The sequence below is a fragment of the Ursus americanus genome, chromosome 18 (assembly GCF_024610735.1).
Source record: "Ursus americanus isolate L20-20 chromosome 18, mUrsAme1.1.p, whole genome shotgun sequence".
In the NCBI taxonomy this organism is placed as follows: Eukaryota; Metazoa; Chordata; class Mammalia; order Carnivora; family Ursidae; genus Ursus; species Ursus americanus.
Genome location: NC_142144.1, coordinates 46,021,719 through 46,034,310, shown reverse-complemented (window position 1 = coordinate 46,034,310; position 12,592 = coordinate 46,021,719). Strand labels below are relative to the sequence as shown.

Here is a 12,592-nt window from a genome sequence, read left to right as displayed (position 1 = left end):
AGTCCAATTGTGCAACTCCATTGGAAATCGGACGGCAGAATGCATTTACCTATCATACTACATTAACATCGGAAATACCAACGGACGTCCGCTAAGGCAACTTCCTCATAGCCCTTAGGCTTTAGGACAAAATAAATACAGTTCCAGGTATCTATATCGTTGGTGGTTGTAGGCATAGGAATTTATAAACAATCAGCATACTTAGTGTTATAATGAAGAAGGGAAGGAAGTAAATTCTCTCACCTGCAGCTAGAACGGAGAAGGTCAGCCAGTACACATGAAAGCGGTGGATCCCTTGACAGGGGACTGGTAGACGTGGAGGCACAAATGTCCAGTGTCAGGGGAGAGGTGAGCCGGCATTTGACAAGAAACACCACGGCTGAGGTCCATATCTAGCAGGGAAAGCCAGAAACAGAGGTGGTCCTGCGGGGAGACCGTGTAGTGTGAGAAACAGACATAAACTTGATTCTGAGGCTCTCCAACCGTGAAAGGGAGGGGACAGAAGAGCCACAGGGGAGACAGTGGACTTCTGGCCATACAGTACACGGGTCACAAGAGAGGATGCTGATGAGCGTATCTAAGGAAATAAATGTGCTTTGGGGAGCATCAGTGGATTCCTGGAAGATGTGGATTGCAACTGCCTGCTAAGTCAGAATAGGTGCCTTTGCTGCCTTTCCTGAGAGTCGGTCTGGTGGAACGCAGAAGCAGAGACCGCCATGGAGCAGGTGGGAGCAAGAATAAGAGAAGTCAGCACCTCTGAAGTGGAGAAGAATACAGCATGGGATCTGGGAATAATGTGGGTCGGTTTTTGTGTGCATAATTTGCCCTTTCATGTCATTGCCTTCTTCCTGGGTCATCCATGGAATTGATGTTCTGGCAAATCATGTTAATGTCTTTAATATTGTATTCAGACCGAATCGTGACTTAACTACGTTCAACGGTGTATCCTGTCCTGATTCTTACTACCTTGCATTATCGGTGAACTGTTCAGCTTTAAGAACTCACTGGGCAGGAATAGATAACTCATTCAATCCTTCATCAAATTATCTATTCCTATTGATAAAATAACGGTTCCTTTGATTATTGGCTTTATTAAATAGGTTCCTTAACTCCTCATCGGGACCCTGTTTACTACAGCAGCTCTACGCCACATTTCGTTTTCTAAAGAGTTGGATACGATAAGAATTCTTTTCTGCTACTCACTGGCAATGTTTCCACATTTAGGAATACCATAATCTTTGGTGGATCCCCAAATAACAAAATTCTCATGCACATAAAGACTGACAGATGTTCTTCAACAATGAGCGTGGGAAACTGGGTCAGGCATTCTCTTTCTTAATATCCAGAGCAAAGAAAACACATTGGTCAAAATCAGATGAAAATACATGGATCATGGGAATCCATAGAGTAAGAGTGAGTTGAGTAAAATTCAGGAGTAAAAACAGATTGAACGATTATGGCAGAATACTGTGAATATTACCTGACCTCGTGCACTTTAAAGACACCTAGCATTGCGTCTTTCACCAAGGAATGATTTATATATGGTCCGTAAGTCTTATTTTTCTTCCCGAGACTGAGACAATTCAAGTGGACGCTGGGAGCACAGAGGTCTCCTATGCGGACGTGGCCCATAGCAGTGTCCCCAGCAGGGGTGACACCGACACGACACCAGCCGGCGGGGGTAGCGGAAGGAAGTAAGGTTACTCCAGTGCCAGCTGCAAACTTCTGTTTCAACTGGCAGAAAAGTCTAGTGCCTTATGAGTATTTAGAAGGGATTCTGTCAACTTTTCCTTAGAACTTCAAGTCAGTCGTTCAGTTGACTCACACCACACCCCCTGGGACCACACACAACAAGAGACGACAACCCTCTGGCCTCTGAAGTGGAATCTGGAATCCTTGATCCCTCACACTCCCCTCCCGACCGATTTCATGCCATTTCCTCTCCTGGCTCTTCAATCCTCTGTCCATTTCTATCCATCGCACTTTCTAACAGGTGCTTCCAGACAAGCCATTATCTCACAACTCCTTAACGTTCGACCTCGGTACCTTCAGAATAATTCACTCCTCTGGGTTTCGACTTCTCTCCAAACAGCTGTATAAATACGCCGGATCCAAACGGAGATGTTGAGAAGATAGAGTTACGGATTTCAAGGATCTCAGAAGAGTTAGCCTGCAATCAGCTTTAGTGTTATCATCATAAAACGTCATCATCACTGTTCTTATCCAGAGGAAGAGCAGATCATTCAGGATCATTCCGTTCCCTTGGCCTTAATATTAGGTGTATCAAGGCAAGCTTCCTGGCCTGAGTGGATTTCTCAAGTAGGTCGAGCGCTCAGGCAGGGCGAGTATCCTCTCTCCTTCCACGGAGGGTGAGCAGCTGGGGTGCTGGTCGCCAGCCTCTTGTGAGCTGGTTGGTGTGACTCCTCTCATCTCTCCTCACTGCTGAGCACATGTGGATTGAATGAAAGAAAACTCAGGTGGCTGGTCTTGCCAAGCTGAGGGCTGCCCGGGGCCCCAGGAGCTGGTCTCGTGTGAGCCTCTGGCCGAGGCAGCCACTTTCCTGACTTGGGGTAACTCGGTGCAGCCTTCATGCTCCCCCTCTGCCAGAGCTGACCCTCCCCAGTGTTGCCGCATCCAATTTTGCTAACGCACACTCTGGCATTTCCTCAGCAGAGAGGCCACTCTTTTCACTTCTGTGACGTTCAGACGGAACATCTGTCTTGCCCCCTCCCCCACACACCACTGTCATGTTTGGCTCTCTAGGAAAGTTGAAATGAGAAACAGAGAAACGGATGTCTTGAAAGTGATAGAGAAAACCGGTGCAGCCCCTTGGCCTTTCTTTCACTTCCTTTCGTATGATCCTCGCGATGACGTAGAAGAGGAGGCAGGCGCAGCAAGTCGGGGTGTGTCCAGTAAAGCACTGTGGACAGATTAAGTCATGCAGATCTTCTCGGTGTGGTTACTGAAATTGAAAATGCAATAGCATGACTAAGGAGAGGCAAGAAGGCTGTTTCTCCCTGACGTCACAGCCTGGGCCTCGGCCCCTGCATTCTGAACACCAGGCAGATGACCACACTGAGATGCCTCACAGAAGGACGCAGACTGAAGGAACTACTCCAAGTCATTGTTTTTTTGTTGGAAGTTTCACCAGAGAGACAGAATCAGCGGGTTCCCCGTGCCCCGCTCAGCAATTACGAGCCTAACGAGTGTTCAGTAGTTTCAGTAAAATTGGAACAATAGGGGCGCCTGGGGGGCTCAGTCCCTTAAGGATCTGATTCTTACTCTCACCTCAGGCCTTGATCTCAGACTGTGAGTTCAAGCCCCACGTTGGGCTCCACCCTGTGTGTGGAGCCTACTAAAAAAAATGAAAAAATGGAAAAGTAAGAGCTGTCGTGACAAAATAAACACATTCCCAAACTCAAGGTGAAACGATTCCAATTGGGTCTTTCCTCTAGGTCGACAACACAATCGTTCACCCTCAGCATCTGAGGGCTGCTGACACTTTTGATGCCTGGTCAGGAGAGGAGGAGGAGGTCAGCACCGAGAGCTCGCGTCCCCGCACAAACACTCCAGGGGTGAGGGCAAGGACCTAGCGGCAGTAATGGCTTTGCTCACAAGGAAACCAGCCCCTGCACAGTTGGGGAACCTAAAGTCCTCAGGACATGGTGAGCCCGCCCTCAGGGAGTGAGTCCCGGAGAGCCCGGGTGGAAGACACTCAGCCACTCCAGAGGAAAGATGTTCCGAGAGGTGGTAACTACCTTGTGAGTGAGGTGTGCCTGGCAGAACACAATCTTCACCCGTCCACGTCGCAGACGAGAACCAGGCCACCTGCTAGGGGCCGTGGCACAGCCTTGGAGCGGTCTAACACAACCTTAGTATTTATCGTCTCGCATTGGGTTTTCTTGGGTCTTATACAAGAAACAATGACATAGAATGCTTGGATGACACACAAACTGTCTGCAAGATCCTTCCGACAAACCAGGAATCAGACCAATCACTTAGGATTGAAAGAGTTTCTCTCCATCATTTCCTGGATCTCAATGTCTTACCTGGAGAGGTGATCCTTGCTTACTTTTGAGCTGCCATTGGCTGTCTTGTGGTGGTTGCTTGTCAGAGCTTTGATGTGATGTGGGCTTTGGCAATAAAATACCAATTATATTTTACTCTTTAGTTCTACAAAACTTGTCCAACACATCAGTAATTGTCTAGTGCTACACAGAAAAAATATTTTGACAATACCTTCAAGAGTGTCTAGTAGCAGGTGAAGTGAAAAATGATTTTGTCCTATGAGGCAACACTGAAATTCAGCACACTAAAACCAGATGTTAAGTAAATCATTTAAGTTTTCACGTGATTCTAGTGATTTGGAATGATTTTAAATGTTTACGTCCACAGAAATCGTTCTGTCTTTTCAGAAGTTGTTACTTTGCATATGTACTTCCTATGTTATAACTTATATCTGTAAAGAAGTTATGAGTCACTTATCAAATTTCCTTATTACTTCAGCATCAATAGCTTTAAAATTGAACTTTTAGCTTAAAGTGTTTAGTCAATCTTAACCCTGAATTGGATAAACTTGACACTTTCCTTGAATCTATAAAGCACAGATAGAAATACAATACACAACTCTCTCTCTATATAAATTGTGTATCCATGCTCTTAAGTTTTCTTGGAAGGTTGAATTAAAAGCATCCAGAAAGACTCTGGGGACAAGACACAATGATGAAAAAAATAATACATGGTTGAGAAACCCATGCTCTAAACCCAAGTAGAAAGTGCCTAAGGAAAGCAAAAAGAGAAGTAGAAAGTAAGGGAAACGTTCAGAAATTGAAAACTCCTAAGTCCCTTACTTAAGGCACACGCACAAGGCAAGATGCTCAGAGAACCTAGAGCCACGGTTCCCAGACTTGCCCACCCCAGCCAGGCCAGCAGCCTCTGCAGGATCCCCAATGGCCCTGCCCTTCTCCTTCTTGGTGGCCCTGGTGGTGCTCAGCGGCAACTCCCTCTGCTCTCTGGGCTGTGACCTGCCTCAGAACCATGGCCTGTTTGCCTGGAGGGCCTTGACGCTCCTGGGACAAATGAAGAGAATGTCTGCTAGCTCTTGTGACGGGTACACACGTGACTTTGCCTTCCCCAAGGAGGTGGTTGATGGTAAGCAGTTGCAGAAGGCTCAAGCCCTCTCGGTCGTGCATGTGATGAACCAGAAGATCTTCCACGTCTTCTGCACAGAGGCCTCATCTGCTGCTTGGAACACGACCCTCCTAGAGGAATTCTGCTCGGGACTTTCTGAGCAGCTGAGCGTCCTGGAAGCCTGTCCCATGCAGGCGGCGGGAGTGGGAGAGACTCCCGCCATGAATGTGGACTCCATCCTGAGGAACTACTTCCAAAGAATCTCCCTCTACCTGCAAGAGAAGCAATACAGCCCTTGTGCCTGGGAGACTGTCAGAGCAGAAATCACGAGCTCCTTGTTTTCTTCAACGATCTTGCAAGAAGGACTAAGGCGCAAGAAATGAGACCCATTTCAACACGGGAATGAATCTCTCTGACTGAGAATATCACACTTTCCCGACGGAGTGGGCCGTGTCAAAGACTCTCATTTCTGCTGTCCTGGTGACATGAACAGAGTCGATTTTTCCAGTGTTTCTAGAACATGTCAACCCCACAAGCAGTAGTTGCTTCCGGATGACCATGCTCATGTTTATTTATCTATTTAAATATTTATGTATGTAAATACTTTTAAGATTCAGATTATTTTATTCAGATATTATGTGCACCTTTACGTTGCAGAATATAATAAAATCTATTTTTGATATTTAACCAGCTCATCAATTTTTTCTTATTGAACTTTTTATGGGAGTTTTTTGAAAGGGTAACACCAAGTCCAATTGTGCAACTCCATTGGAAATCGGACGGCAGAATGCATTTACCTATCATACTACATTAACATCGGAAATACCAACGGACGTCCGCTAAGGCAACTTCCTCATAGCCCTTAGGCTTTAGGACAAAATAAATACAGTTCCAGGTATCTATATCGTTGGTGGTTGTAGGCATAGGAATTTATAAACAATCAGCATACTTAGTGTTATAATGAAGAAGGGAAGGAAGTAAATTCTCTCACCTGCAGCTAGAACGGAGAAGGTCAGCCAGTACACATGAAAGCGGTGGATCCCTTGACAGGGGACTGGTAGACGTGGAGGCACAAATGTCCAGTGTCAGGGGAGAGGTGAGCCGGCATTTGACAAGAAACACCACGGCTGAGGTCCATATCTAGCAGGGAAAGCCAGAAACAGAGGTGGTCCTGCGGGGAGACCGTGTAGTGTGAGAAACAGACATAAACTTGATTCTGAGGCTCTCCAACCGTGAAAGGGAGGGGACAGAAGAGCCACAGGGGAGACAGTGGACTTCTGGCCATACAGTACACGGGTCACAAGAGAGGATGCTGATGAGCGTATCTAAGGAAATAAATGTGCTTTGGGGAGCATCAGTGGATTCCTGGAAGATGTGGATTGCAACTGCCTGCTAAGTCAGAATAGGTGCCTTTGCTGCCTTTCCTGAGAGTCGGTCTGGTGGAACGCAGAAGCAGAGACCGCCATGGAGCAGGTGGGAGCAAGAATAAGAGAAGTCAGCACCTCTGAAGTGGAGAAGAATACAGCATGGGATCTGGGAATAATGTGGGTCGGTTTTTGTGTGCATAATTTGCCCTTTCATGTCATTGCCTTCTTCCTGGGTCATCCATGGAATTGATGTTCTGGCAAATCATGTTAATGTCTTTAATATTGTATTCAGACCGAATCGTGACTTAACTACGTTCAACGGTGTATCCTGTCCTGATTCTTACTACCTTGCATTATCGGTGAACTGTTCAGCTTTAAGAACTCACTGGGCAGGAATAGATAACTCATTCAATCCTTCATCAAATTATCTATTCCTATTGATAAAATAACGGTTCCTTTGATTATTGGCTTTATTAAATAGGTTCCTTAACTCCTCATCGGGACCCTGTTTACTACAGCAGCTCTACGCCACATTTCGTTTTCTAAAGAGTTGGATACGATAAGAATTCTTTTCTGCTACTCACTGGCAATGTTTCCACATTTAGGAATACCATAATCTTTGGTGGATCCCCAAATAACAAAATTCTCATGCACATAAAGACTGACAGATGTTCTTCAACAATGAGCGTGGGAAACTGGGTCAGGCATTCTCTTTCTTAATATCCAGAGCAAAGAAAACACATTGGTCAAAATCAGATGAAAATACATGGATCATGGGAATCCATAGAGTAAGAGTGAGTTGAGTAAAATTCAGGAGTAAAAACAGATTGAACGATTATGGCAGAATACTGTGAATATTACCTGACCTCGTGCACTTTAAAGACACCTAGCATTGCGTCTTTCACCAAGGAATGATTTATATATGGTCCGTAAGTCTTATTTTTCTTCCCGAGACTGAGACAATTCAAGTGGACGCTGGGAGCACAGAGGTCTCCTATGCGGACGTGGCCCATAGCAGTGTCCCCAGCAGGGGTGACACCGACACGACACCAGCCGGCGGGGTAGCGGAAGGAAGTAAGGTTACTCCAGTGCCAGCTGCAAACTTCTGTTTCAACTGGCAGAAAAGTCTAGTGCCTTATGAGTATTTAGAAGGGATTCTGTCAACTTTTCCTTAGAACTTCAAGTCAGTCGTTCAGTTGACTCACACCACACCCCCTGGGACCACACACAACAAGAGACGACAACCCTCTGGCCTCTGAAGTGGAATCTGGAATCCTTGATCCCTCACACTCCCCTCCCGACCGATTTCATGCCATTTCCTCTCCTGGCTCTTCAATCCTCTGTCCATTTCTATCCATCGCACTTTCTAACAGGTGCTTCCAGACAAGCCATTATCTCACAACTCCTTAACGTTCGACCTCGGTACCTTCAGAATAATTCACTCCTCTGGGTTTCGACTTCTCTCCAAACAGCTGTATAAATACGCCGGATCCAAACGGAGATGTTGAGAAGATAGAGTTACGGATTTCAAGGATCTCAGAAGAGTTAGCCTGCAATCAGCTTTAGTGTTATCATCATAAAACGTCATCATCACTGTTCTTATCCAGAGGAAGAGCAGATCATTCAGGATCATTCCGTTCCCTTGGCCTTAATATTAGGTGTATCAAGGCAAGCTTCCTGGCCTGAGTGGATTTCTCAAGTAGGTCGAGCGCTCAGGCAGGGCGAGTATCCTCTCTCCTTCCACGGAGGGTGAGCAGCTGGGGTGCTGGTCGCCAGCCTCTTGTGAGCTGGTTGGTGTGACTCCTCTCATCTCTCCTCACTGCTGAGCACATGTGGATTGAATGAAAGAAAACTCAGGTGGCTGGTCTTGCCAAGCTGAGGGCTGCCCGGGGCCCCAGGAGCTGGTCTCGTGTGAGCCTCTGGCCGAGGCAGCCACTTTCCTGACTTGGGGTAACTCGGTGCAGCCTTCATGCTCCCCCTCTGCCAGAGCTGACCCTCCCCAGTGTTGCCGCATCCAATTTTGCTAACGCACACTCTGGCATTTCCTCAGCAGAGAGGCCACTCTTTTCACTTCTGTGACGTTCAGACGGAACATCTGTCTTGCCCCCTCCCCCACACACCACTGTCATGTTTGGCTCTCTAGGAAAGTTGAAATGAGAAACAGAGAAACGGATGTCTTGAAAGTGATAGAGAAAACCGGTGCAGCCCCTTGGCCTTTCTTTCACTTCCTTTCGTATGATCCTCGCGATGACGTAGAAGAGGAGGCAGGCGCAGCAAGTCGGGGTGTGTCCAGTAAAGCACTGTGGACAGATTAAGTCATGCAGATCTTCTCGGTGTGGTTACTGAAATTGAAAATGCAATAGCATGACTAAGGAGAGGCAAGAAGGCTGTTTCTCCCTGACGTCACAGCCTGGGCCTCGGCCCCTGCATTCTGAACACCAGGCAGATGACCACACTGAGATGCCTCACAGAAGGACGCAGACTGAAGGAACTACTCCAAGTCATTGTTTTTTTGTTGGAAGTTTCACCAGAGAGACAGAATCAGCGGGTTCCCCGTGCCCCGCTCAGCAATTACGAGCCTAACGAGTGTTCAGTAGTTTCAGTAAAATTGGAACAATAGGGGCGCCTGGGGGGCTCAGTCCCTTAAGGATCTGATTCTTACTCTCACCTCAGGCCTTGATCTCAGACTGTGAGTTCAAGCCCCACGTTGGGCTCCACCCTGTGTGTGGAGCCTACTAAAAAAAATGAAAAAATGGAAAAGTAAGAGCTGTCGTGACAAAATAAACACATTCCCAAACTCAAGGTGAAACGATTCCAATTGGGTCTTTCCTCTAGGTCGACAACACAATCGTTCACCCTCAGCATCTGAGGGCTGCTGACACTTTTGATGCCTGGTCAGGAGAGGAGGAGGAGGTCAGCACCGAGAGCTCGCGTCCCCGCACAAACACTCCAGGGGTGAGGGCAAGGACCTAGCGGCAGTAATGGCTTTGCTCACAAGGAAACCAGCCCCTGCACAGTTGGGGAACCTAAAGTCCTCAGGACATGGTGAGCCCGCCCTCAGGGAGTGAGTCCCGGAGAGCCCGGGTGGAAGACACTCAGCCACTCCAGAGGAAAGATGTTCCGAGAGGTGGTAACTACCTTGTGAGTGAGGTGTGCCTGGCAGAACACAATCTTCACCCGTCCACGTCGCAGACGAGAACCAGGCCACCTGCTAGGGGCCGTGGCACAGCCTTGGAGCGGTCTAACACAACCTTAGTATTTATCGTCTCGCATTGGGTTTTCTTGGGTCTTATACAAGAAACAATGACATAGAATGCTTGGATGACACACAAACTGTCTGCAAGATCCTTCCGACAAACCAGGAATCAGACCAATCACTTAGGATTGAAAGAGTTTCTCTCCATCATTTCCTGGATCTCAATGTCTTACCTGGAGAGGTGATCCTTGCTTACTTTTGAGCTGCCATTGGCTGTCTTGTGGTGGTTGCTTGTCAGAGCTTTGATGTGATGTGGGCTTTGGCAATAAAATACCAATTATATTTTACTCTTTAGTTCTACAAAACTTGTCCAACACATCAGTAATTGTCTAGTGCTACACAGAAAAAATATTTTGACAATACCTTCAAGAGTGTCTAGTAGCAGGTGAAGTGAAAAATGATTTTGTCCTATGAGGCAACACTGAAATTCAGTACACTAAAACCAGATGTTAAGTAAATCATTTAAGTTTTCACGTGATTCTAGTGATTTGGAATGATTTTAAATGTTTACGTCCACAGAAATCGTTCTGTCTTTTCAGAAGTTGTTACTTTGCATATGTACTTCCTATGTTATAACTTATATCTGTAAAGAAGTTATGAGTCACTTATCAAATTTCCTTATCACTTCGGCATCAATAGCTTTAAAATTGAACTTTTAGCTTAAAGTGTTTAGTCAATCTTAACCCTGAATTGGATAAACTTGACACTTTCCTTGAATCTATAAAGCACAGATAGAAATACAATACACAACTCTCTCTCTCTATAAATTGTGTATCCATGCTCTTAAGTTTTCTTGGAAGGTTGAATTAAAAGCATCCAGAAAGACTCTGGGGACAAGACACAATGATGAAAAAAATAATACATGGTTGAGAAACCCATGCTCTAAACCCAAGTAGAAAGTGCCTAAGGAAAGCAAAAAGAGAAGTAGAAAGTAAGGGAAACGTTCAGAAATTGAAAACTCCTAAGTCCCCTACTTAAGGCACACGCACAAGGCAAGATGCTCAGAGAACCTAGAGCCACGGTTCCCAGACTTGCCCACCCCAGCCAGGCCAGCAGCCTCTGCAGGATCCCCAATGGCCCTGCCCTTCTCCTTCTTGGTGGCCCTGGTGGTGCTCAGCGGCAACTCCCTCTGCTCTCTGGGCTGTGACCTGCCTCAGAACCATGGCCTGTTTGCCTGGAGGGCCTTGACGCTCCTGGGACAAATGAAGAGAATGTCTGCTAGCTCTTGTGACGGGTACACACGTGACTTTGCCTTCCCCAAGGAGGTGGTTGATGGTAAGCAGTTGCAGAAGGCTCAAGCCCTCTCGGTCGTGCATGTGATGAACCAGAAGATCTTCCACGTCTTCTGCACAGAGGCCTCATCTGCTGCTTGGAACACGACCCTCCTAGAGGAATTCTGCTCGGGACTTTCTGAGCAGCTGAGCGTCCTGGAAGCCTGTCCCATGCAGGCGGCGGGAGTGGGAGAGACTCCCGCCATGAATGTGGACTCCATCCTGAGGAACTACTTCCAAAGAATCTCCCTCTACCTGCAAGAGAAGCAATACAGCCCTTGTGCCTGGGAGACTGTCAGAGCAGAAATCACGAGCTCCTTGTTTTCTTCAACGATCTTGCAAGAAGGACTAAGGCGCAAGAAATGAGACCCATTTCAACACGGGAATGAATCTCTCTGACTGAGAATATCACACTTTCCCGACGGAGTGGGCCGTGTCAAAGACTCTCATTTCTGCTGTCCTGGTGACATGAACAGAGTCGATTTTTCCAGTGTTTCTAGAACATGTCAACCCCACAAGCAGTAGTTGCTTCCGGATGACCATGCTCATGTTTATTTATCTATTTAAATATTTATGTATGTAAATACTTTTAAGATTCAGATTATTTTATTCAGATATTATGTGCACCTTTACGTTGCAGAATATAATAAAATCTATTTTTGATATTTAACCAGCTCATCAATTTTTTCTTATTGAACTTTTTATGGGAGTTTTTTGAAAGGGTAACACCAAGTCCAATTGTGCAACTCCATTGGAAATCGGACGGCAGAATGCATTTACCTATCATACTACATTAACATCGGAAATACCAACGGACGTCCGCTAAGGCAACTTCCTCATAGCCCTTAGGCTTTAGGACAAAATAAATACAGTTCCAGGTATCTATATCGTTGGTGGTTGTAGGCATAGGAATTTATAAACAATCAGCATACTTAGTGTTATAATGAAGAAGGGAAGGAAGTAAATTCTCTCACCTGCAGCTAGAACGGAGAAGGTCAGCCAGTACACATGAAAGCGGTGGATCCCTTGACAGGGGACTGGTAGACGTGGAGGCACAAATGTCCAGTGTCAGGGGAGAGGTGAGCCGGCATTTGACAAGAAACACCACGGCTGAGGTCCATATCTAGCAGGGAAAGCCAGAAACAGAGGTGGTCCTGCGGGGAGACCGTGTAGTGTGAGAAACAGACATAAACTTGATTCTGAGGCTCTCCAACCGTGAAAGGGAGGGGACAGAAGAGCCACAGGGGAGACAGTGGACTTCTGGCCATACAGTACACGGGTCACAAGAGAGGATGCTGATGAGCGTATCTAAGGAAATAAATGTGCTTTGGGGAGCATCAGTGGATTCCTGGAAGATGTGGATTGCAACTGCCTGCTAAGTCAGAATAGGTGCCTTTGCTGCCTTTCCTGAGAGTCGGTCTGGTGGAACGCAGAAGCAGAGACCGCCATGGAGCAGGTGGGAGCAAGAATAAGAGAAGTCAGCACCTCTGAAGTGGAGAAGAATACAGCATGGGATCTGGGAATAATGTGGGTCGGTTTTTGTGTGCGTAATTTGCCCTTTCATGTCA

The 12,592-nt window shown here is 46.6% G+C and overlaps 2 protein-coding genes across 2 annotated transcripts; both read left to right on the top strand.

The window, feature by feature from the left end:
• The first annotated feature begins 4,900 nt into the window (after window positions 1–4,900).
• Window positions 4,901–5,513, top strand: LOC123781241 (interferon alpha-1/2-like). Its single transcript, XM_045780636.2, has one exon. The coding sequence runs from the start codon at window positions 4,950–4,952 to the stop codon at window positions 5,511–5,513; it is 564 nt and encodes a 187-aa protein (XP_045636592.2). The 5' UTR covers window positions 4,901–4,949.
• Window positions 5,514–10,697: 5,184 nt separating this feature from the next.
• Window positions 10,698–11,390, top strand: LOC148108604 (interferon alpha-1/2-like). Its single transcript, XM_087869694.1, has one exon. The coding sequence runs from the start codon at window positions 10,827–10,829 to the stop codon at window positions 11,388–11,390; it is 564 nt and encodes a 187-aa protein (XP_087725820.1). The 5' UTR covers window positions 10,698–10,826.
• Window positions 11,391–12,592: the final 1,202 nt, after the last annotated feature.